Raw genomic sequence first — 26,951 nt, forward strand, 5'->3', positions numbered from 1 at the left:
AGGGCTATAAACGCTCTCAGTTCATCAGATTTCTTAAACAGTTCATCAGCTTTCTTAAACACCCTAAACCCCCTCAGCAGACCTTTAGTCTTAAATTAACAAACCAAAGCAATGAAAGAGGGTGCAGCTTGAATGGCCAGCATTGATCCCCAACGGGGCTCGGCGCAGCTACAGGCACTGAAAAACTCGTTCCATTGTCAGGAGGAATTGACAAACCTCCTCGCCTAAATAGTCCAGCTCAGGCGGGCTGGAGGCACGCAGCTGTAAAGGGCTCCCCTCGCCCCGCTCCCAGCGCTCACAATGCGCCAGGCATGAGCTCTTTGTCAGGCCCAGACTCTGCAATTTTCTAACAAGGATTAAAGTTGTTTCTCGGCAGGGCTACTGAAAAGCGATTTAGCAACATACCGTGCTTTCTTCAGGCAAGTTAAAGAGAAGTAGTTAAGGAATTTCATTATTCTGCTGACCGGTGGAAATACAAAACAAATATATTAAATATTCACCATCTTTCTGTGTGCCTGAGCTATAACATTCGCAGAATGGTTCAATTAAATATAACACTTGTCGGCTGAAAGCAAGCACTTCAAATTTATTTTTGAAGTTTTATAAAAAGGTGCAGCTGTTTGCCACCTGGAAGGAGGCTCAATACATAGCAATACACAATAGCTGAGTCCTTCTAGGGCTGGTATCCCTAACGCCTAAGACACAAGACCCCGTTGAGTTTCTATACCTTGACTGCTCTTGATAAATGGGCATCGTCATAAAGCTCTCTCTGCTGAGTACGGCAGTGGAACAGCTTTTCTAAGAACCGCATTTTATGCTCCTGCAGAAGCCTTTATCGCGCTATTGATCAGGAATTGAGTCGCTCAGACAACAACGGGATGTTTCTACTTCCTTCAGCTTTACTTGCCCTACCAGAAACAGTAAGAAAAAGAATACTTCTGACTGAAGACATTGTACCCTAAGTGCAGCAGAAACKACAGTGAGAAAACAATAATGAGATAAAAGAAGAAATAACACGATCACATTAAACTATAATTGCTAAAATGCCTAGTTTTTATTAAAAGGCAATGCTCTTATATGGCTTCAAGTTTATGATACAGCATACTAGTAGGATGCCAAGGAACTTCTAGAACATTTAAAAAATGTTAAATKGTGAAAAACTAAATACATCATTCATTAAAATGCAAACAGTAAAAAAAAGGTCCTGATTTAAGTTTCATATTTTTATTTCCCTTTTTGAAAAATTTGAATAATCATACTGACTTCCTYTGTTGAATGGTAAAGATAATGAGGGACACAAATGTAATTTGCAGTGTTTTTGAAAATACTCCAAGGTTTAGATAGTATAGATAGTATAGTTTAGATAGTATATTGAAGTTTAGGTATTGATATCATCCACTTCAATGAGGATTTTTACCTGAGCAATGATGAGTTCATGCACTCTTCTAAAAGCTAGAAAGTCTGGATAACTCTGAAACCACCTTCCCCCCAAYCTGGGGAAGGATTTTTCAGCCTATTGGCCACCGTAACACATCAGAAGGTATGTATACACAGGAATACCAAAACAAGAAATGAAATAAAAAGATGTAATTAACATCCAAAATATCTTTATATGTTTTTCAGAAATRAAAAATATTTAGTTGCAAGCTAAAGCAACAAGGAAGCAGATTTACATAAGTAATTTGTGCTTTTCCCTCAGGCTTAGGTAGCCTTTTGATTAAGAAAGCCTGAGGAACCTTTGAAGAATGAAGTGACTGTAGGTAGACAGAAAAGTCAGTGTATCAAAAGTTTAAAATATCAACTTCTTCTAATTGAGGGAGTCCAGAACTTGCTGACTAGTGATGTACTGCCCTCCCACCAATTCCCTGGCAGGAACTAATTATCTCCCCAGTGTCTTTTTCTTTTCTARACTGCACTGGTCATAGATGTGCACCAGTCTGTGAGGCACTTCCAGTCACATTTTCTATGAGAAAAACTCTATCAATGACCAGGAAAATTAAAGAACAGAAGCTTTAACACAAGATCTTTCCCATTCCACTCTCAGCTCCACATGGTTTCCCTGTGACAGCCACTGACACTGCGACACATTATCCAGCCCCACAAGRATGTGGTTTCTCATTATATCTGGCCTCACAGTGCCACAACATAAAATGTTGAGCTAGTTTTGATTCTTTGAGAACTAAAGTTTACAGTACCAGTCCTGAAAAAATATTCTCACCAAAATCCAGAATTTCGCCTACATGGGAAGTCCAGGCAAAGCTGTTTTTCTTTTTATTTGTGGTGCAACTGTGAGTTTTACCTTATTGTTTTCAATCAACAGAGGTTTCTATGTTGTAATGTTCTTCTACAGTAGTGCCAGTAAGAGACAACTGGCAGAAATGGTCAGTTACCTGGCCTCCGACTTCAGAAATAAAATTATATCATCTCCAGATACAACAAATTTCAAGTACGCTTGTAGCCTGGTTATACTTACAGCTACCCTAATGTTGCTGGCTGTTTGCTTTTTGGGCGTTTTTTGTGAGACCAATCTTCCTATTTAAGACACCAAAGAAGTTTGTATTATTTCTTTGAAATGTGAAAAATTTCTCTACCTTTTGATTCAATGCACAGCTATCCTTGGAGATACAAAATTATATGGCATAAGTTTAATAGCAAAGAGACTACAGGGTAAACAGGTGATATAAAGACTGTTGAGACAGAACTATGACTCCTTTTAGTGGGCACTGACCAAGCACTGCCTCATCTACATGTTCACTTGTATACATTCATGTATATTTCCACAGGATACATTACTTTTACTCTTATGTAAAACATAAAAATACAATCAATACAACTATTGAAGCTGAAGGTGKACATTAGTATACTGTAGCTTCTATCCAGTAATAATATAAATCCCTTAGGAGGCAGATATCAGACCTGGAAGGTTTGGGAAGCTTACTTTTACATTTTCATAAATGTTCAAGAAGGAGAATACTATTGGTTTGGGGGCCAATAAATGATGCCAGCACATTTATTACTTAAGAACCCTTTTCTCCTCTTAGGGAGAAAATTTTATTTAAGATAAACTGAAATAAATTAAGATAAAACTAAGCATGAGTGAAAAATCCATGGAGTTGGTCATGTTGGAACTGTGCGGGTAGCAAACAGGACAAACAAATGAAGACTTTTCCCTGCACAAAAAAAAAAAAAAAAAAAAAAAAAAAAAAAATAACCCAAATATTTAAAAGCCATTGATCTGGAAAATGCAAATGACTAAATCAATATTTTCTCAATTGCAAAAACTCTATTTATTTCTATTCCCCATTTCGCTACAGTCTCTTCCTACATTTTTATTCAAGGACTTATCCAGAAGTCCTGCCATTGCTGTGTTCCTTATTTGTGCTGTAATGCTCCTGTGTTCCCTCACGAGCTCCTACTTCRCACAGAGCCCCTGACACATTCCTCTTTCACCTCACCATTGTCTTACACCCCTAATGTTTGGCACCATTTATCTAGGCACCCTCCTGGAAACATCTCAGGCTTTCATCCAGCTTCCGTGTTCTGCTTCCTCCTCTGGGCCTTAAAGACTGAGCCAAGTTTTGAACTTTGTTCTAGGGATGTGCAAAAATATTGACAGCCTAAATTACAGGTATATGTGTCAGGAAAGGAAGAGTGAGAAAGGAATCAGACACCACTGTCTGCTCCAACATTCCTGATACAGTGATCAGGACCAAGATTTCTTGAGTTTAGTAATTTGAAATCACAAACTCTGTTTGGGTACACCTCCCCCCCCCCCCCCCTTTTTTTATTTTTTCCTACTCACCCCACCCTCCAGCCCCCCAGTTTTTTTTTTTTATATCTGATTGTAGCATATTTAAGCACTCTTCTTGGCAAAGGAAGCAGGATGCTTCCTTTGGCTTTCTTCTGCCTTTTTTTTTTTTTTTTTTGCTGTTACTCCAACCTCCCAGGAAGCTCAGAAAGTATTTCGTTTTTCTTAAGAACAAGTACATTAGTCTCTAGTCAGTCTCTTTTCTGCCTGTTTGAATGAAGGACTCCCCCTGCCACTTCCAAAGCAATCAGGGGAAAAGGGAAAGGAGCTCAACAGAAAAAGGATCCCAAACCTTGACAGAAAGACCTTGTTCAGATAGATTAGTGATGAAAAACAAGTGTTAAAAGCATATTAAGCATCTTTGAAATTCCTGATCAAAAAAGATACAGGTCTGAAGTAATGAAGAACATCTAACATGAAAAGCTTATCTTCTAGAAGGAAAGCAATTTGTTCATATTTTCRGCTCATAATGAGAAGGTGGCTAGTTGCTATGGAACTGCTGCCAATTTACAAATAAATATACACTTTTAATTTAAAATATACAGTATTCATTTGTATTGCATATTGGTTGTTAAACAGCAATTTACAAATTTATGCTACTTTACAATGTTTGTGACCTTCAGTTTTTTCTGGCTTCTTCACATACGACAGATAAGCTGSGAAATTGGAAGTCTGCAGAATTAGACACACATAACTTCCTTCCATACCTGGACATATGTAATATTACTGTTCTGATTTTAAACAGTAGCTACTAACACGATGCTCATGACTGTGAGAGACTGACAGCATAAACAGTTTCTCTGTTCYATTCTGGATATGCACAGCATCTGTGAACAGAACTTCCATAGGTTATTTTGGTGCTAAAACTCTCTGGAGCAAACATTGTCGGTCTTGCTACACTCCGTGTTGTGGTGCAATTTGGGTGCATCTGCAAACATCCTCCAAGGCACAGAGCGGGAAATATCACTTAAGTGACCCTGAAATGAAARCCAGCTTGGATCCTTAAAATAAACAAATTAATGTAATGCAAAATGACCAAGTTGTTACTCATTGTAACAGTTGCCTATTGCTATCAGGCTYCAGTTTTAAAAGCCCTAGAAATGTACTTAGCCCTACAAATGCTAAGCAGTCTTCCAGTGCATGCCTAACATTACAGAATCACAGAATCATAGAATGGTTTGAATCGGAAGAGTCATTAAAGATCATCCAGTTGCAACCCTCCGGCCATGGGCAGGGATGCCACCCAATCAGGCCAGGTTCCTAAAGGCCCCATCCATCCCGACCTTCAGCACTTTCAGGGATGGGACATCTCCAACCTCTCTGGGCAGCTTGTTCCAGTGCCTCACCACTTTCTGAGTAAGGACTTACTTTCTAACATCTAATCTAAACCTGTGCTTTCAGTTTAAAACCATTGTCCCTTGTCTCACTACACACCCATATAAAAAGTCCTTCTCCCTCCTCTTTATGAGCCCCCTTACGGCACTGGAACACTACTCTCAGGTCTCCCTCGAGCCTTCTTTTCTCCAGGCTGAACAACTCCAGCTCTCAGYCTGTCTACACAGGAAAAATGCTCCAGTCCTAGGATTATCTTTGTGGCCCTCAGGATGCTTAAAGGTCTGGGTTCACCCTGCCAGTAAGGTATGTAATTCACCCATCTCTGCTTTTGCCCACTCATCCAGAACTCCCTTGGGAGTTCTCAATTTCTGAAGTGAGATATCATCGAAGAGACCACAGGAGAAGACCTCCAGCTAGCTATATTCCATAAAGTAAGAATATTTTTCATGTCAGTACCAAAAGGGACATAGGCTGAAACTGGGTCAGCATCTGTGCTGTAGCTTTTACACTCACTCACATTAGTAGTTTTTGTCCTAGAATCTACTTAGACTCCCTGCTTCCTGTGGTGAGAGATCAAGTACATATTTTTCTTACAGTATTTAAAACATCCTGAGTTCTTYTGAGTGCACATTTACAGGCAGTTCATTTCTTTCCGACTTGTCCCTTTACTCTTTATGTCACCACAGTGCCATGTGACAGGGCTGGACACAGAAGTGAAGCTGACAGAGAGATGCACACTGCTGGAGCTACTCGTCTCTTACATCACACTGACTGGGCACTACACTGAGCTGCCCTAAGGTGGAGTACAGGTCCAGCCTCCTGCCTCTCTCTTGCTTCTCTCCTCCCCACTCTCTGGACAAAATATCCTTGGACTGGGCAGGTGCCTAGTTTGCTCCTTTTCATCCCTGACCCTGTTACGTGAACACTCTTTCAGCTATGTAGATTTTACAGCTGTGCTGGGTTTTCTTTTTTCTTTGAGCTGATTTCTCTATGCATTATTTTTAATTTTTTTTCGCACTTTTAGTGTAGTATAATGCAAAGGAAAGTCAGTGCAATGTGAATTCAGAAAACATACAGTGAAACACCTGAAAATTATTTAAAGGAAATAATTTCTATATAGTTCAACACTTCTGCACATTTAAATCAGCACTAAAGCTTCAGTTTCCCATGTTCAAATTGGTGAAGAAGCTCTTTCCACTGACAAATTTGTGTCAGAGCACTCTGCAGCATCCTTACCTGGTACTATTTTGATTTGCAACATAGCAACCTCTTGCTGTTATGCCTGACTCCTTCGAGTCACACCAGATTATTCTTACGGTTTCTGGCACTATTTTTCTTGTAATACGATCAACAATTGTTGTGGTCTATTTGTGAACACTTATGCAGAGTTTTGTTTATTTTCATTTTTCAACTAAGCTTGACCCAAATGAAATACAAGTATAAATATCAAACCTGCTAGTAAGGTTTGAGAAGCCACGAGGTTCTCCTGCTGTTTATATGTGTGTGAATTACAGTACATCAAGAAATCAATATTCCCTAGATGGTGCTTGTGCCTGGCACTTCATGGTGAACAAACATTAGGTAAGACAATATAAATGGTACAATCCTTATTGATTTCTCTTGACTGTGTAGAATGTGAAAGCTGCAGCCACAGTTAACACTTGCTGACAGACTCATCTAAAGTTTCAGTGCTATTTGATATTTTTACGGTTGTCCACGCTCAATTGATTCTATTAAGTTGCTAGACACATTTCAAGCCATCTAGATAAGAAGAAAAAGTGCAGTGCCTGGAATGAGATGTTGCTACTTTATGCCTAGCAGGATAAAAAGGTTAAAGGACTAAATTGTGCTTGGATGTTGGAAGGAGTTCTCTTTTATTAGATAGAATTGTTATTGTTTTTAGTGAATGGATATTGTAAGTGACAGATAGACGCATTTAACTAAGTTAATAAATGAATGAAAAGTATATACCAGAAATGTATGTGAGGAAATTGTACTGGAAGCTCTCGATATTATAGCCCCTTCCCACAGAAACAAGCAACATCCTCTCATAGTTCTGTTTGATTGAAAAAATTCCCTCAAAAAAAGAAAAAAGAAATCAGATAGGCTTTAGGATATTAAGTTTGGGATTTTGCTCCCCCCATTTTTCCTCCTGTGACTCATGACACCCATTTAAAGTTGCTTTTTAAGAGCAATTTAAACATTGTTCTTTTTTTTTTTTTTTCCAAAAAAGTGAGCTTCTCACACAAGTCAGAGAAATTAGGGGGTAGGACAGTATCAGGAATTCTGAATAGCAGTACATGAGTTTTAGCACCCTAAAAATAATTTTCTATTTCCCTTTTATAGCTAGAGAGCACGTTTATCTATTTCATAGTTTCTTACTCTTAGTTGGAAAAATTTAAGTAATATGATTGAATTGGTGTGAAAAAGCTGTCAGACATTCAGTCCATGAATACCAAATGCAGATTGGACTAAGGGATATTTGATGTCTTGAGAAAATAATTTTTATATCTTTTTGGGTTGTGTGGTACACAAGAAGATGGAAATTCAGAAATTTAAAATGGCATAAGAAATGAAGACGAGTGAARGTGTATCATATCAAAACCATATAAAACACAGTTGTTGTGTTATGTCATGGTGTTTCTCTGGAGAAAACACTACCAGCTACACTATAAAAGAGCTTACAAAGTGCTGAATATTCTGATCCTGGAGCAGCAAACTCTGAAGCACATGCTTTGCTTTAAGTGTGTTGTGGTCCTGTTGATTTCAACAGTACTGAGCTTTGCTGCAGTCATAGCAGCATAATCAGCACCCTCCAAGAGTGGCACTCTTTTTCTCAGCATAACCCAGAAAAAATAAAATCAAAGAAAACTTCCACATTATATGAAATCAGATGGAAGTTACAGTTTTTCAGATTCCAAATAAACTAGTTTTCTTTTCTAGAGATTGTTACTTAGAAAAATGAGGCGACTATTTGAAAACATYAGAAATAATTAAATGAACTTTAAAAAGACTTCGAACAGTAAATTTGCAAGATGTTGTTTCCTATTTTTGAGCATGTCAGTATAATTCAATTTTCAGTGGCACTGACTACAGTTTTCTCTAAAATTCTTTTACCAAAAAAGATACAACTGTTTCAAAATTACAAAAAATTCTGTTAGGTCASGAGACAACTGCAGAGTGGTTCTCATTTCACGAGCTTTCTATTTTCCCTATAAAATAAGAGACGTAATTAAAGATGAGTTAAGACTTTGGTGAAAATCTAAAGAGCATCGGCAAATCTGAGTACTGCTCAGCTTTTCAATTGCTTTTCTACTTCTCAGTTCTTTTAAATGGTTTTCTATGGCAGGAACATTTTTCTTAATTAGTCACAGCTAATTACTGTTCTGGCATAGACAAGTAATCAGAAATGTCAGAGCTGCAAGGCTACATCTCCCTAATCCTTTGATAATAATTTAGCCTCCTGGGAGGGCCTCAAGCTGCGGTAAGTAGTGGCTGACAATAAGGCAAAATTAGGTGGGCAGCAGACCATTAGGATAGAAAAATAAAAAGCACTACCAAATCCTGCTGAGCACCATCAGGCAACTAACTACACTGCCAGATGAGGTGCCTGTTTAAGCCTGTGTTGTTAATTAGCTGATTCTACCAGACCTGCCACATATGTCCAGGTGCATCATGCAAAGATGTGTATTTCTGGGTTTGCGCCAAAGGACAATTTTGCACTGTGATCAAATTTCAAGAATCTGAGAAAGAAGCCCACATATTTCTTGAAGATTACTCTGAGTTATCAAAGAAATGAGAAGATCAACAAGCTACAATCCATTTTTTGARTATTTTTTAAAAGTAATTAGGCACGGTCCTCTCATGTTTCTCAGAGGTTAATACAAACACAGCTTTTGATTCAAATGTGGCCTTTAACCAAGTAGACCTTTTGTCAAATCACACACTTGCAAATAATTACATAACAACAAAAGTGAAGATTATTTATTAAAATTAGCGTGACAGGAAGCAATTTGAGAATAAGGAGAAAAAAGAATCACAATTGAAGTTTCCTAGAAAAACATTGTTGAATACTAAATACTAAAAAAAGTGATGCTTTTGAAGTAGACATAAACAGCACAAGGAGTGGGTACTACTACTGGAAACTCAAATTAAGTGTTCTTCTTAGCTATGTAACACCAGGATTTGCACATTTTTAAACACTTTTTTTGGTAAAAGGTCAGAAAACCTATAGAAATTAAGGAATTAAATAAAGCATTTACTAAATATATAGTTGTAGATAYGATGGCAAACAGAAATTAATGAGATGAATCCTTCATATCTCCATTTAGCCATAGAGCAAAGTACATGACATAATAATCTTTGAAGAATAATTAAGATCTCAAATAATCTCAAGTACATCATTGAACTTGAATTGTCCATCCCTGCTACTAATGGAAAATGAAAATAATTGTTGGCATATGGGAATACCACTAGCATTTAACAAACATTCAATACAAAATACAAGCAGTTTTTCAACAGAAGAAGAATTTCACWTTACATCTGAACTTTTAAAATACAAAAGCTATGTAAATGTGCTATGTAAATTTGGAGTGTTTAAGCTTTTAAACTGTTCATAAATATGTTCAGTCTTTCTGCACTCCAAGGACAGCTGTATGAATTCCSTACCATTTACATCTCTTACACTGCTTGTTGAATTGTTACCATGCACAAGGCCATGGCCTCCAGGAAGTGTTCCTACATGGGCAGTCCCTGCAAAGTCAACAGGAATATCCATCAACCCACACCAGTTTAGCACCCAGAAGAAATGGGCAACCATGGCCAAAGCCAACATCTGCTCACAGATGCCATCTTGTACAAGGTAACTAAGGGGACCTCTTTGCTAATGCTGACTTTTTAGGATGTGCACCCTATGTGTTTATGGTGCAATTGGGAAGAGTTTYCCCAGAAATTATAGCCTAAAAAAACTGGAAAACCTTTCAGTTRTATCAATGGCTGAACACTGATGTGTTATAGCTGTTCTCTGAAACCCATTCTTTATTTCTCAGAGCAGCACAAATTGCATAAAGATTTCATTGCATATGTAATAAAACTGGAATAATAAATCTGTTTATGCTGTAAGTTTCCCACAACAGATCCATCACAAATACAACCTGTTAGATAATGCTTGTAATGGCAAATACACCAAGAAGGGATCTGAAGCAAAAATGTCCAGAATGATATTTTTCTGTGTTCAAACAAGAATATCCATACTTCATGTGCAATTCACAGGTACAACAAAGCGAGAAGCTACCCAAGTGGCACTTAGGAACTACACACTAATACAGAAAGTAAGTATTGCATTGAGGTTTTAACAGAGCTCTATATGAAATTAAAAGAATATTTTTGAAGAGATTTGTCAACAAAATACAATTTTGTTTAAAGGAAATAATTTTTGATTTACAAGTGTAATGTATATGAAAATATACATTTTCATATACAGGAGTTCAAGATTTATTAGTCCCATCTAAAAAGTTCTAGTAGAAACATGAATCTAAGTCTAGTGAATGAGAATAACCATGTTTATGGACACAGTACTGCATTTATTAAAGTTAATGGTAAAACACCTACTGATATTAAGAAGSTAGAACCAGATTCCACAGGAATTTCATAGTTATATATTTTAAAAACTGAACAATTTTGTGATCAAATACAAAGCACTGTTTTTTGATAGGTAGCACAGATGCTSTGACATCAACCATCAAGCAGATTATAAAAGAGGTGTTAATAATAACTAGTAATATTTTCTATTTACTCYAGGTTTGCGTAATTATATTCTAAAWATTCAATTTTTCCATTAATCAACTTGTTTTACTATCTTTTCTGAGAACAAGTATTTTTAAACTGTTTTAAAAAAAGATAAAATAATATACTGTTTCTAACACATTAGCCCAGAGCTACTGCAGAGCATAATCATGTGCAATACAGTACAAAGCATTTCAAGTGCTCTTTAAGAAATGTGATGTTAAAAACAAACACTACTCTCCACCCCCCACCACGCTCAACTATAAACTGTTACTGCATACGAATGGAGATAAATGTCCAGTGTCCCTGTGACAGAAGGAATTTGACTAGCAAAATTCCCTAAAATCAGTTAATTTCTGGAAGAAGACTATGTCACATACTGCAAAGGAAGGCAAAAATTCCTTGCTTTGTCTCTGATAAAATGACTAAGTGTCAAATCTTTGTAACTTCAAACCTCGTGACTAGTCTTGAGAACAAGAAGGCACACTGACCTGGGAGAGACGAGTGCTCCCAGCAGCACGCAGACATACTGCTCTGCCTGCTGTCCACAGCCCTTCCAGAGGAGGTAACAATGACGTGTACCCAGAAGTTGAGTTTTTCAGAGGAAATGAAGGGAAAAAATTTCCACCTTGGTTCTGCTCCAAGATCAGCAGATGCACTGAAGCACAATATTTAAATGATTTAAAAATGGTGCAGAAAGAATCAGCCCAATCTGCTTCCAAAGTTACTGGAGATTTGAAYCTCTGTCATATTTAAGGGTTCATGTCACAAGCTTAAATTCCATACTCCTTATTTTTGTATTTTGTATAGCACAACACTGCTTTTCCAGGCTTACCAAGAACCAATATGAAACATCATATATTTTTTTTGTCTTCTCTCTAGTTTGAGACTTCTCAGTTAGATGAAAAATTTTCTAAAAGTCTTAGCATATTGTGACTCACTGCTAGGCATTTGTTCTTGTATCAATGCTATTCTTAAATTGAATTGATATTTGTTACRTACATAACTTCATGTGATAGACATGCTGTTCCCTTGGTCACTGTAATAGCTTTAGCCTATAGCAGCCTTGGATCAAGTCAGTAAAATCTGTGCATAAATAGTTTGCAATTTACACATTTTTGAGGGCTTAAAACAGTCTCTGAGGCTGGATTTAGACTACATTTATAACTAAAACCTCTASCACACAGTCAGATTTCTTTGYTATCCTGGATGAGGTGTTTCCCTGKCTGAAGCACTGGAAAATGTTCTTTTYCTCTTTCACTTGGCTGATGATTACTTAGCTGATAATAATACAGTGTTTTAAGATGGAAGTGAGCAGCCATGATCTAGTCAGTTGAATAGCTTGAGCATATTTACATAAAAATGTGAATATATTTTATTCTTTCTACTGAAATATAACCTAACAGATTTGAACTCACAAAAAGAGTGCCTAGATTTTGCTAAAGCACTACTTTTAAAAAACTCTCCCAAGAATCATGTGAAAAATCTTGCTCAGTTTACAATGTTCTAAATCTGAATTAATGTCAGGAAAGGTGAATTAGAGAAGTGAGAAGACTTTGTTTTAAATTTCTGAATGCTGTGAGCTTCCATATTTGTTATTGCTTTTATCTGCATCTGTCCAGTCAGTTATATCTCCCAGTGTGATGTTACATAGAGATGTGATACTGCCATATATAAAGAAAAATAAAGTCACAAATCGATATTTGATACACAAAATACATATAATGTATATATTTTTTCTTTCAGATACAAGCATTGAGAATTCRGGAGAGATCCTTAACCCATGTTAACCCAGTGCTACTGAAGCCCTGTCCTTGTGTTAATGCTAAGCCAAAGTCATGCCAGGAACTGTGCTGGTGACTTAACRGTGTGGAGGCCCTGGCCAGTGCCCCGTGTGGACACAGCCCGAGACTCAGTCCCATCCCACTRCACCAAAAAAGTTAACGTGGTCTCTCCAGTGAGAGTTAGACTTGGCCTTAGGCAGATAATTTTATTAACATTCAGAAAATGACAACATAAGCAAAAATAACCCCAAAGAAAAACAAAAAAATAGAAACTTGAAAATGAAACATATGCTTGCAGATTCATTGCAAAAGCAAACTGAAGCAGAAGTTGCTAATACGGTTTTAGTACTTTGTGAAGGTGCCAGCTGGATGGATGATAATTTTTCTACCCCTGCAGGGCATCAAAGCTTTTATAAAATCATTCCTTTCACACATATTAGCACTTAGCTTATTAAAACAGATGATACTTTTTTTTTTTTTGTTAAGCTGCCTGGGAGTGTCTGGAAATATAAAATCTGAGAGATAAGTCTTATTTTGACCACCCAGTCTAACAAACAACAAACACTGACATGACATACCATGGCTGAGAGTCTATGTTATGGGACCTTCTGTGACTGCCACAACTGTAGTGTCACAGTAAAGGCTGTGAATTGCTGTTATGAAAACATTTGCTGTAACTTGCATAATTAAACGAAACTGCCAGCAAAGCTTTCTAAAATACTTAAGAGTTGACACAAATAAATACATTTCAAAGTCTATATTGTGTTCTAGAATTAGGTTTGTAATAAATTCTATTGCACAGTGCTAGAGATGACTTATTTTCCTGTKCAAATTTCTGTATAACTAAGTGACTGAGATAATTGTCATGTAACCTGATCCAAGTTTACAGTTAAATAACTTTTATTTCACATATGTTTTACATATGTAGTTCTTTAAATTTATAGAGAAAGTATGAATTTTGGTTGCCTATAGCTTCTCCTTCAGGCAATTCAGAAAAGGACATACTAGACATAAATTGGTGGTCAGAGCTTGAATGAGCTGAAATGTGATCATTTCTAACAAAAGGATGAGGAATCAGGGCAAAGGAATGAACGGAGGAAGGCTGCAGAAGTTATTATCAAAGCTGAAGGAAAGTATTGCTTGCACCTTGAGGATGAGGATTACTCTGAACTTGCAGGAGTCGGATTAGAATTTTGAAAATGAATATGAAAATTCAATAAATGTTTATAAATGTCAGGCTTAAGAAATCAGAATTCTTAAACTGGAAATCCATAAAACAGAATTCCAAAAGTCATTCCAAAGAAATACCAACCAAACCCACAGATGTACCTGGCATCTGTATACTCTTTCTGATACAAGCAGGCAGTGATGTGYAGAAGTTTTGAATTTAGGGGAATTGGGTCTGCAATGGAATCAATAAAGCACACCAATCCAATTCTCTCCATTAACAAATTCAAAATCAAAAGATAGAATATAATTGGACTACTCAAAGTGAAAAAAATATGATTGCAAATAATAATCTTCTACCAATTCTATTTCTGCCTTCTAGAACTTCAAAGTTCAACACAGAAAGTATTTAAAGAAAGGCTACCCTTCAGCTTTACAAGCTGAAGCTTGTAAATAATGAGCAAAAGAAAAGATTACCAACAGAGAAGAATATCTAAACAGCTTGTTGAAAACCATGAAAGTGCAGCTTGTCCCTTCTGATGTAGTAGTGATATCAGCAAACTTTCCAAGGGTAGGTACTTACATCAAATAACTTCTCTATGTACATTTCCTCATTGACCTTTTCTCGAAGGATATCCTGGTTTTGCCGAACAAACATAATGTAGGTGTCTGCAAGATCCATCCCTGGCTTCTGTGAAGACAAAAAGTGAGGSGAGAAAGTAATGCAAAAGGAAGGACAGAACCCTCAACAACTGAGCCTTTAAAGAAGTTAAACATAATGAAAACAAATGTTACAATGTTCACACATGTATAAATCATATTAACAAAATCTGCAAATTCTGGGTTAGTTAACATGTTCAGGAGGTTTCACTATCAATGAAGTTCTATGTGTTTTAATTATGGATGCTTTGAGTCATAAATCTACACTATCATATGCAATTGAATGAAGTCTTTGCTCTGGTAACATCAGTGGCAAATTTGAACATCTTTCTCATTTTTTTTGTTAGTGAGATAGCCAGTCATAGATAATAACTCCAACCTGAGTGTGGAGATCCAAGTCCTGCTACAACATTCAGAAAATACTTTAAAAAAGCATTCAGTTCCTTTTCCATTGCCTAAGACTTCTTGTAATTTACTTCCAACGTACAGTTGAATGTTGTGTCTGAGGTTAGCCCTAAYTAACTGCAATTCAAACTAAGTTCAAGCAATTCCCTGAAAAACAGCATAAAAAGGCTGTTTTGAGTATAGTCCTGTACCCTTATATTTTGTAAACGGTTGCACTGTTGCAGGCAGCCCAGAGAATGGCTAGGGGAAGAGCAAGGACTGAAATTTTCCCCTTATACTGATGTATGTTCTGTATGAAGAGCAGAGTAGGCATAATTTTTATACAACCCCCACAAACACGAGCCAGGCTAGGATATGTGATACCACATTTGGACAGGCACAGTGGTGGCTGTTCTCTCCTGTCCAGCTGTGATTTCTGGATCTCTGTAGTCACAAAAAGCTGTTCCACACTAACACTCCTAACAGCCTGCAGCATGCCCTTTACAGGCAGTGTATGCAGAGCTGCCAAGGAGTTCACTTTTTCCTAACAGGAACCAAGAAYGCACTTTCAAAAGTCTTCTGCAAATGCCCTCTGTGTGAGCAAGTTTGTAAAAGTATAACTTACTCTCAAATAATAGTTTAATGTTCTTGGCATGCAAAAGAATGCTAAGTTCTGTAACACCTTATAGTAAGCCTTAACACAGGCCTTAACTGTTATTAAGGATCCAGATTTTGCTAAAACTCCATACACAATAATCAATAGTTCTAGGGAAGGAGGACAAGAGCAGCTATAAAGAGCCCCTGAATTCACAGGTATAAGACATTTCTATATCTCAGAAGCTCTTGTCTGAATACAGGATACAGACAACACTGTAAAATATTTAGCGTATTTTAAAAGCCTGCAAGCATGAACATGCTCATTTAGTTAAAGTATTTACATATAATGTTTTTATTAAGGCTTCCTTTCTAGTCTGCAAGTGAGTAACTTTAAATTTTCATTTCTTATTGTATGTAATATTTTGTAATGTATATGAACAGGTCTGAACACAAGAGGGAAGGAGAGATGGAACATACCCACACTAAAACCTGTCCAGAAACTKCTGTCATCCTACTACAGTAATAGGATGACAGCATTCTCTCTTCAAAGCTGCAGTGAGTGAAACCTCCTGGATCAGGAGGTTCACTCTTCTTATCCTGAATCTATCACAGACATATAGAGGAACATATAATCTAAAATAAAAATGTACCTTCACTAAAATGTGATAGAAATGCTTTTAATTAAGACAAATCACAAAGTGAAGCAGATTTAAAACAAAAAACTCCATGTTTTAGCTTAGTATATCATTTGTGTTGGTACAAGAGAATACAATCAGTGTTGAAACCATATGTACTTTCTAAAACCTGATACAAAACTTTCAGCAATTGGACTAGAGGTAACTTGGMGGAATAGGGAAACATATTTCAAAATCTCCAGACATGGATGAAGGACATAATCTAGCAAATGAAAGGCGGGTTATGGTTCTTAGAGATATATATTCAAATGTATTAATGAATCTTCAATTGAATTCTAAAACCTAGTGATTCTGCAATTAAAGCGGTTTTTTCTTTTACTAAGTTCAATAAAAAATGTTCATYTTGCAGATAGCCAAAGCTAGAAAAATAACATTCCCCATCAGCATTAACTCTMCCCTTATCTGTGAGATGTTTACCTAGTCTTGAAGCTGTGACATATGGGAATTTCACACCTAGTGAATGTATTTTCATGTAGCTTGTGGCACAGGAATGTAATCATTAAAAGAATATACACAAGTAAGAGTAACTGCAACAGCTGGTGACATTTACCAATTAGAATTACAGTTCCTTAAAACACTTCATYCTGCTTAATGTGTGCAGGATAATTATCTTTGATACTGCTGTGGAAAAAAAAATTAATTTTCCTTTTAAAGATTGTCTGACTACAGTAGAAATAAGTCTGGGCAAGGCAGATTATCAATACTCAAAAGTATGACTCTGTTTTAAAACCTCACCAAAATCATTGAAGGTTAACCAACTTTCTCATGGTGGCAAAGGACACWTTAATCATCGAATAAACCAATAGTATATCAAATACTTCATTATCTCTCCATTTGGATGTACTGAATTTATTTGTTTTTTCCAAACATGTGGAAGAAGAAAAGAAAGCGATTATAAGCATCAAAACAGTTTTAATGCTGTATATTTAATATTATAACTTTTTTTTAAAAACAGATATTATGTATTATTTGGAAACCTCTGATTACATGATTCTCTACTGATCTGTTTTAAATTATGAAGCATCAGAAAAAACCCACATCAGTACATAATTAAACAAACCAAATAAGAAATTTCATGTACCTTAGAAGACAAATAGAAACAGATATATTTTAAATAACTGTCACAGGAGGCATTTAATTCAAAAGACTAAAGCATTCCCATCTCCACATCTATACTCATAAAAAAATCTCTGAATCTCTCGCAGAACATCTGTTGAAATTAATGAGAGTTATTTGCACATCTTTGGGAGAAGAATTTAACCTGGTATATTATCCAGATAAGTATAAAAAAGATGGTCTGAAAGTTTCCCCAAGAAAAAAGGTGGACTTTTTTAATGATAGATAGAAAGTTATTGCAAGTTTGTTTTATTCAGAAGACAAGATGTTTTGCCTATCTGAAAATGAAAGAGAACCAGACAAAGAGATGAATAGAGAAACTGGAAACACAAAGACATCAAATAAAATACCAGGAAATTAAGAGTTGTAAATAGGGTTACTTTGTCACTGGTTACACAAGTAACTGAATACACTGGTGAGTGAATGAGTTTAAACAAGGGTGTAGGCTTCAGCACATTCTTTTTTAGGGTTAATCACTAGCTAACCTGGCAAGATGAACATGCTGTTTGGGAAAAAAAAAATTAAAATCCTTGTTAATTATATACTGCAAGTGCTCTTACTTCCTGCTGCTGCACCTAATCCCACAGGTGCAGGTTTTCTCTTTTACTGTTAACTGGTAGGTGAGTCCTGACTGCCAGGCACCTTTTCATAACAATGAATTCGGATAAAGAAGAAACAGCTTACTTTTCCCCATTTTAACAGGAAGAGTGCCGTAGTGTCTATTTATCAAGGAAACAAATATTAAAATACATTATTTCACTTTCCAAGATTATATAGAAGCTGTTTCATGATTGACATGCATGACTCCTGCTGGAAATACTTGCCTCAAGCACCTAGTGAAAAGTATTGCTGAACTGCCTTAGTTTCCAGGGATTCAAATTTTATGCTGCTGAAAGACTGCAAGGGGTTTATGCTGCCACTAATATTAGGCATTTTAAGTTTCTGAACAGCATTTCACAATTATTGGCATAAACCTCAATGAAAATCATGTACATTTGTAATACTTGAGTAATGCTTGTTCTCACTTTGACATTTGTCATAGAACATTTTTTAACATCAGAGAGCATTAAACGAACTTGTATTAGCAAGAAACAATAAACTACTTTAATGGAGTTGCTATCCTGCTAAAGCTTTAATGTTWCAAAGATGTGAACAGATGCTAGGCACTAACTATACAATAACAAACTTCATCCAGTTTTGTGTTTGCTCTCCTCTCCACCTCTTTCCCCTCCCCTGCATCCTGGAGGGAGTCATTTTAACTACAGCATGGATGTAACAATGAAATGAAAAGGAGTGATGAGCTGGAGGGGGCTATTGTGAGGAACACAGGAGCTCCTTATTCAGTATCCACCGTTAAATGAAAGAGCATGTTGGAAAATTTCACTGCTTGAAAGCTCTTCTCTAAATACTGCAAGGCTCACCACTTGGCCTTTGGAATAACAGAATCAAAATATCATAAAAATATTTTTGGAATAAAATCTACTTGTATCCATGGCTAGATCATTATCCCCTTAATTTCTTACAAAATGAAATACATAAGCCAGGCAGGAAGGTGCAGCATTTGCATAATGAGTCTATTACAAAGGTAACATTTTAGTTTCACATGGTTATGAAAGAAATTATTTTGTATAAAATAAAAAAAATAATGCATTTTTTTCTGTTGAAAAGATCTTCTTGAAAAGAAAAGGCAACTTTGGCAAAGAGGAAATGTGTGTATTTKGAGAAYTGTCATGTGAAATTTAAACTGTGAMTCTGCAAGCATTTACACTAATGTCTTTTCATAGACATGTAGTTTTATGGCATTCATGGGGCAACACGGGCATGCAAATATCTGCACCAGAATTGATTCTTAGAGCAAAATGTCTTCAAAACACTACAGCCACCCCCAAAAAAAGGGTATTAAAATATGCTTTCTTTTCCCCCAAAAGTTATATTTTAYCATAATATTTTAGTTTTCCTACTGATTAGTAGTCATCCTTCTGATTGGCATTTAAGAGGTATCTCAAAAATACTCGCGGCTTAAAACAGATGCTGCAGGGTTTTCCCTCCAATCCTACAATAGCTTATTTTCATAGATTGGAAAAGAGAAGGGCCAATTCCCAGGTGTATGCAGAGGAGGAGGAAGGCAAGAGAAGCCCTAAGCGTAAGGATAATGACCCTTCCGTAGACTTTATTTTTAAATAGAGTTCTCCAAGAAAATCCTGCTTAAAAATGATAGCACAGTATGGCCACATCTGAATAAACACTCATTTCCCTAAAAAAAAATTGTTTGCTTCTTAAAACTAACTAAATGAGGCCATGCAATACAAGTGTGATATTTGAAAATGAAGGTATCTGGAAGGTCCCCATGTGTATCTGCCTGGTAGGAGGCAGAGTTCCTTCTTTGGCCTCTCCAAGACCCCATAAGTCAAATGCTGGCACATGTGTGAGGCCCCTTTTCATACCTTTGATCCCCACATAAAGGCAGGAGCAGAGAGAGAGGGCTGGCATTGTGCGAGCTGTGCACTGCTGTCAGCCCCGGGTCCTTCAAATGGCCTCTCTGCACTTGGTATGACAGGTGGCCCATGTGAATTGAGGGAGGATTAGGTTCCTTCTGTGCCCTCTAAGTGACTGGCATAGATTACTGGCTCCTACAAAGGGATTTAAACATACCTTTCTGAACAAAAAGCAGTATATACATAAGCATGTAACTGGATGCTCAATCTGTGTGAGTAATTGCTCTGCTTGTATTTGTCAATGAAGCAAATTTGTGTAGAAATGACCAGCTAGAGAAACAATTATTTGTGTGCAAAACTGACTTACATGATGAGAAATTGAACACAATGAAATTATCTACATGATWTAGGAACAATAATAATTTGAGATTAACAACATATATTTTTTAATGTCAATTCTACTGCATTCTTTCCCTATTCTCATTAATTAACTGGCTTTGTGAACAAAATATTTAAMAAAAAGGAAAAGTATTAGGTTGTAYTTCTACATCTCCTATGGATGGCTTGGACTTGAAGAGAAACTAACAAAGCGTTATAGTGGATTTGGACCAGTTGTTTATCCAAATCAGTTTCTGCRTTCCCAATCATCAAAACAAAAGTTGAGTACTGAGCAAAACAAAAGTTGAGTACTGAAGTAAGAAATCAAGAAATAATGGATATTCAAGTGTGATGCTTTTACTTGTTGCTTATACTGCACATTTGAACAATTTATATAAATTATGGGAAGATCCCCACAAAAGTGTATCTAAGTTACAATTCTCACTCTTCTACAACTGAAAAAGTGCATTGAGAATAACCTTTGCATGGTTTGAGAGTTACTTATTGCACAAGGGAAATTAAGTCCTGTCAGGATTGCAGTGGTTGTTTAAATACTCTCTGTAAAGCTATAATGAATCTCTGTAGGAAAGCAAAATGTCAACAACAAAAAAGTGAGCTAAAGASCCCCTAATTTCTGAAGTATTATAAACACTAGAATAAATAAATAAATTGGAAAGGGTTACACTTACCGGAACATCGACATATTTGGCAGCTGCTTTCACCTTCAGAAAATGAAGCATAAAACATATAGTAAGTACTTATTGCTACAAATTGTACACAATTTCAGAATTCTGCACAGAAAGAACAGAAACTCTGTGAATCCAAATACTTACAGTGAATGAAACTAATGATGAGAAGAAAGTACCTTCATCGTATCTTGACAATTTAGACAGCACACCTTCTAGCACTGAAACAACCTGGAGGAAAAGCACAGAGAAAACGATAAATGGAAAGTGTGAAAAATAAATATTTGGAATGAAAATGTGAATTTTTCTTTCTCAYATTTTTGYTGTGCAGCAGGGCAATGCAAACTGTAAATCTGATCACTTTCTCCATTTCACGAAGTGCTGAAATCAAGRACACCCTTCTTGCAGCTTCACTTATTGACAAAACTGATGGAAAATGCTGAACCACTGCAGAARTAGAAACCCAACCCAAAGTTTCTCCTGACGTGGGCCTGCTTCCAACACAACATTGCTGCATTTAGAATGTGGTTGAATATAGCMGTGTGTGTACTCAGCATATATTTGGGGTAGAAATTACATACTATTTACTAGGACCACAGCTTCAAAGATGATGGAGCACAATGGCTAAAGGTGGTGATCTTGATATCACGTTTCTATTATCTTTGCTATTGAACTGAAAACCAGCTCCAATTTCACCTAAGACTGTAAAAGCACTGTTTTCTGTCRGCAGCAAGTGCTGTTGAGCTGTTAYTCCCTGGCCAAGAAGGAGGCAAGAAAATGTATGCCCAAAGTCTCTAGTATAGTGTGGCTTCTCTGCCTTGGACCTTCYGAGTGACTCTGTGACTAGCGTGACTCCTCAGTAAGAGGCACGAATAAGTATTTTTGCCAAAAATTATTTCTGACCAAAAAAAAATCTTATTAATCACATTATTTTCAGCTTTAATGTTCAAACTCACCCAAATTTGTTTTAAAGAAAACAAATTCCCTTCTCATGTCCCTTTGTGAAGTTATGCTCCTCAAGTAATTCACAGTATATAACATAAAAGATCTGTCAGCTATTGTATTCATGAACATTTATTTTACACATATAAATTGCTTTCCAGTTTATATAAAGATTGTTTTAAAAGTCATCCCTTGCTCTCAATACAGTCATTCCCACAACCAAGAGTATCATTTTATGAGTGTGAGGACAGAACAAAATTCCATCTGGCATGCTGTTAATGGGCCCTGTAACAGTGTCACAACAGTGTCACCTCCAGAGGAACTGAGATCATCACTTTACAATAAGCCCCGCTCTTAGCAGTTCAAGGAGCAGGAGCAAGTGCAAACCTACATTTGTCATTTATCAATCTAACCTGTCATATTTACAGTGATTAATTAAGACACTGGTACATAGGTGCCAATCAAAGAATAAAGCCACATCACAAGACAGAGTGGCGGTTGTTTCTGCACCMCCTTTATTAGACCAAATACCAGCTTTCTCCTTTGCAGTTGCATGCCTGTGAGAAGCTGCTGTTCATACTTTAATTCACTTTATCTGATTGACAAGGATTCTTTCTGCAGAAAAATGTTCAACYTTATTGTGTAAAGATTTGCTATGGTAAAGGCTGATCTTATAAAGAACATGGTGTCCGCAGTGCCAACACATGAATCCAATACAAGTGGGACACAAAATAACAGAGAGCAAAACATTTCAGTGTCAAGGATATCTGTTTAAACAAAAGGCTGAATTATGTAGCTGGAAACTTGCTGTCTGAGATGYCAATGTGTGGACTTGTGAAACTCTAAAGAGCATTTCTGCGCATACCTCACATTCTATGAATTGGTTACCCTGAGACACACTATGCTTTGTGTCACTGTTTTGTGCTATTCCTGTGATTTGTTAAATGCTTTAGACTGATACGTCTTGAGCAAAAAAYGCCCACTAACAGCTCTTAACAAGTAAAACCTTACTGAAGGGAAAGTACTGTTTTCAGTTTCATAAATGACTTGCAGTTAAAAACAATGATTGAAACACCCATTCCACTGAGACACCAGGAGATAATACAGAGACAAGGGCTAAAAAAATAATGAAAATATATGAGATGCAAAAAAGGAATACATAAGGCTATCATGCACATGGACGTGCATTTTTTTCTGGCCAAAACGAAGAGTGAAACATTAGCCTTCCTTTGTACCTGAGAAACCTTCTGCCTTGAAACAGAAGTAATCAGGATATCATTGGTATTTGCCATATCAARAGAGGAGACACTGGTTAAGCTTCTAATGATCAGCCAATAACACAGAATATTTGCTTCCTCTKCTGAGATTTCAACCTCTGATAACACTGTGATAATTAATAATGCAAATCSCTCTGTACTGACAGCAGTTTCCTCCAGAATTTCTTGTTCTATGTCCAGACTATGTCATAAATATGACTATTTTCTTGCTTTTTTATAATCTCAGATATTAAAAAAAAATTAAAAATTTTTAATCTTTAATAGCATGATTTGTTCTGATTAAATGCCTCTTTCATCCTCTTCCTTTTCAATAACACCAAAATCATAARCTGGAAGGTGAGTCTGGARCAATGACATGTAAAACTTGAAACTRTTGAGTTGAACTGGTTGTAGTTGTGTTTACAGCAAAAATTCATTTGAGCAAAAAAAAAATGCATGGGTTTTACACAGTTATCAATAAGTGGACACATTTTGCTTAAACTTCTGTAATGATTCTATAAAGCCTTCCCCTTCAACTGATGGGTGTCAATCCAAAAGCAGTTTCCCAYCCCCCTGCCCCTCCCCCAGCAAGCTATGGCAAGCCAAAATGAAGGCATGATGRAAACATGACCAGAGTCTTACTTTTTGTCACTTCTTCACAATTTGTAAATATATGGCTTATATTTATCCTACTTTGAGAATTAGATATTTCTGGGTAGTTTGCAATGCATAGATAACAAAACTTCTTACAAAACGTTTCTTTTCTGTCATTGTTTGTTCTGTCCTTCAGGCTACTAGGGATGGAAAGCTTTTTTTTTTTTTTATATTAATCATTTAAGACTTTTACTGGAGTAGAGGTACTACAGAAAGACAAGACATTGTTTTAAGTTTTCTTTGCTTATCCTCCAAGTCCTCATGTCAAAACATATTTTCTTTTAAAATAGAAAAGCCTACAAAATCAATTTTAAGAAACAACATCTTATAAACTATTTTTAAGTAAACAGTTCATGTACCAAAATCTCAATAAAAAGTTAAATTGAAACTGTGGATATTGTCCACCTTTAAGTACAAAATTTAAACACTAAGTGATAGGAAGAAAGTTCTCATGTCAAAAATGAAACAAAAAGAAACACATGGTATTACATAAAACAATATTGACAAAATTTAGTCCTACCAGTTCTACTAGCTGCTAGCAGTTCCTATCTACAATAGAAAYAGATAACAAACTTATCTGATTAGTAGATTGCACAGAAATTGCTTACTCAATGTGTCATAAAATTTAAATCGGCAAATTCAGTATTATTTGCACAAGCATTATTTACAAATTGTGCTGTCCACCCAGTCTTCCTGCATATTAAAAAAACTGCGATATTTAAAGACATCTCCAACGTTCAACCATTTTCTGCTGTATCATAAATTAAAATGTAAATAGTTTTACCTTTGAAACAAGAAGTGAAATAATTTCTTTAACAGTTTCTTCAATCAGGTCATCTATTTTTGAATGGTATTGTTGCTGTATTTCAAAAGATAAAAAAGAATTAGCATGTATATGAACACACACTTTTGTCATAAGTCATAAACGGTGCAAAGCTGATAACCCTGCCAGATCAGATTTACTTAAAATTATCATTTTGAACATCAGAAGAACAAACCCTTGAAAATGATCCACCCAATGAACACTTTCTTACATTCTGTGTTGAAAATTTTCCCATGTACACTGTTGAGTTAAGCAGCTAATGGGGTTATTATTTAGATGAATTGAGTTCTTATACTTATTCAGGCGAAGGAATGTGAAGGATACTTTTYGTCTTCTCCTATATAATTAAGGTGGCCATGTATTTTTTTCTAAAGGGTTGGTTTAGCTGGAGAAGCAAAAAGACTAGAATAAGATTTAATTAATACAGCATTTCATGTCTGACAACTCTCATTCATAAGTTATTTTAAATGTCCTCTAGAAATAAAATGAGCTCCAATTGTTCATCCTGAAAGARCCTTTCTGTTAGCACAGTGAGCTTCAGTTTATACAAATCTTACAATATGCTCAAGCAAGGGCAAAATTAAAATTTCATCAACAAAGCAGAATAGATGGTAACAAATTAATAGGCTATAGAAGGCATAAAAAACCAGACTTCATTCTCCATACTTTTTCTTTTGCTTTTTCATAAAGAAGGTGCCTTTAAATAAATGCTTTTAAAATAAATCCAAAAGACTTTTTAGATAATCCTACTCAGTTCCCTTCTGAAATTAATGGGACTAGGGATCCCATTCTGACAAGGAGGCACATCAATTTAAACAGTAATTCTTCCTTTGGAAACATTTATCTGACAGCAAAGACTGTCCCCAATAGCCACTTCACAGCAAATGTGACTTGTAAAGACTAACCCTATCTTCATAGTTCAAGGCTGCTTGGAACAGCTAACAGCATAATGCTTGGAGTAAAAGTACTGAGGTCAGTGTAAACATTAGCCTAACTTAGCAGCTGCCAGTTGAATAGTTTCCAGGGTTCWAAGTTTTTAAAAGCTATTTTTAATCCATCTCAGTTGCTATACAAACCAAAACATTAAATCTGATCTGCCGAATACTTTTAGAACAGATTTTCTAAATAGCACAGATATTGAACTTGGGTTTGAATTAAGAGAGAATTAAACTATGTGGCTTGTTTGCCCACAAATATGTGTGCCCATATATGCCACACATGTTGTTACCTGCTACAGGTAACAACACCAACCATCAATTTCTGGTTATAATTCCTTTTAAAGTTTAAAAACACTTGTGAATACRCAACTYAGACAAACAGCTGTGATCACCTTGGAACAGTAAAAGCATATCAGAAATACATCGCRGAACTTTCTACATTTTCATACATCTAATATTCAACCATATTAATGTCTTGACCAGTATAATATTGCCTTGATCTGCTAAGAACTCTAATCACCCCAAACATGGTTAGATGTCTGTTGCTTACAAGTCTTCAGAAGACAATGGTTTCTTGCTCTCTGGAAACCATAAACAATTATTCTCTCACTGATGAATGTCAAAATGGTACATACTCCTATGATCCATGAAAAATCAGCTGTTGCTCCCAGAAAGTGTCTGCAACTTTACCTCCACAATACATTAAATTAATGGATCTATGTATGTAAGATGAGTTACTCTATTTTTGGGGGTGTTTTTCTTCTATTTTTTTCTCCTTTTTTTCTCACCACAATGCAAACATAATTTTGTAGAAATGGAGTATAAAAAGTAACTTCACTTCTGAACAGGGAGAAAAAAAGAACTGAGTCAAGCTATTCAAAAACTACAAGTTTCACAAATCAGGACATTTCATTAGAAATAATTTTGTAATTATGTTAACCTGATTCTTTTTCATGATTTATTTTGAAAAATATGAGATCATAAATATTGTAACCCAGTGTTAACTTCCACTAAAACAGTCACTCTCAGGAAAACAAAACTTCAGATCCTTGTGGAAGATTATTTGACTTGGGGCTTTGAGATGTCTGAACTTTGGCTCCTAGTGGACTGGCATCACCCAGAGCAGGCAAGAGGAATGGCACAGCAGTGGAGAATGGGGTTGTGCCATGTATCTGCAGGTTATTATAGAGGTACTGGCATTGCCTGTCCCCAAAGCACGTGTRTGTTTGCAGATTACTGCTTGTACACTACGTGAACAATGAAATTGCAGTGCCAGCTCACACAAAGGGATTCCACTTGTGGTTTACATCCCATGAGCCTCACTGAGAGATCAAAGAGCTCAAAACTTTGTGACCTGCTAAAACAGGACACTGTGTTTGAAAAGCAAAAAAGTGAAGACTTCATCTGGAATCACCTTAGAGGACAAACAAGGAAAGAACTTAGAAGCTGATGATCAGTCTATTGCAAGGTCAGAATGTGAAGGAATTCTGAGGGCTTGGCTAAGAAATT

General features: G+C 36.2%; 1 protein-coding gene across 4 annotated transcripts in view; it reads right to left on the reverse strand.

Moving 5' to 3' along the window:
- Positions 1 to 26,951, reverse strand: part of CADPS2 (calcium dependent secretion activator 2) — a 270,492-nt gene that overhangs the window by 8,565 nt on the left and 234,976 nt on the right. For all 4 annotated transcript variants that reach the window (XM_057378528.1, XM_057378520.1, XM_057378511.1 and 1 more), the window contains 4 exons: positions 24,466 to 24,540; positions 20,977 to 21,060; positions 20,833 to 20,865; positions 14,462 to 14,569 (listed from right to left, as the gene is read on the reverse strand). In XM_057378528.1, the coding sequence (XP_057234511.1) occupies positions 14,462 to 14,569; positions 20,833 to 20,865; positions 20,977 to 21,060; positions 24,466 to 24,540 (300 nt within the window). The remainder of the gene's footprint in view (positions 1 to 14,461; positions 14,570 to 20,832; positions 20,866 to 20,976; positions 21,061 to 24,465; positions 24,541 to 26,951) is intronic.

Source organism: Malurus melanocephalus, unplaced genomic scaffold (assembly GCF_030028575.1).
Source record: "Malurus melanocephalus ecotype Western Australia unplaced genomic scaffold, MMel_1.1 scaffold_11, whole genome shotgun sequence".
Classification (NCBI taxonomy): domain Eukaryota; kingdom Metazoa; phylum Chordata; class Aves; order Passeriformes; family Maluridae; genus Malurus; species Malurus melanocephalus.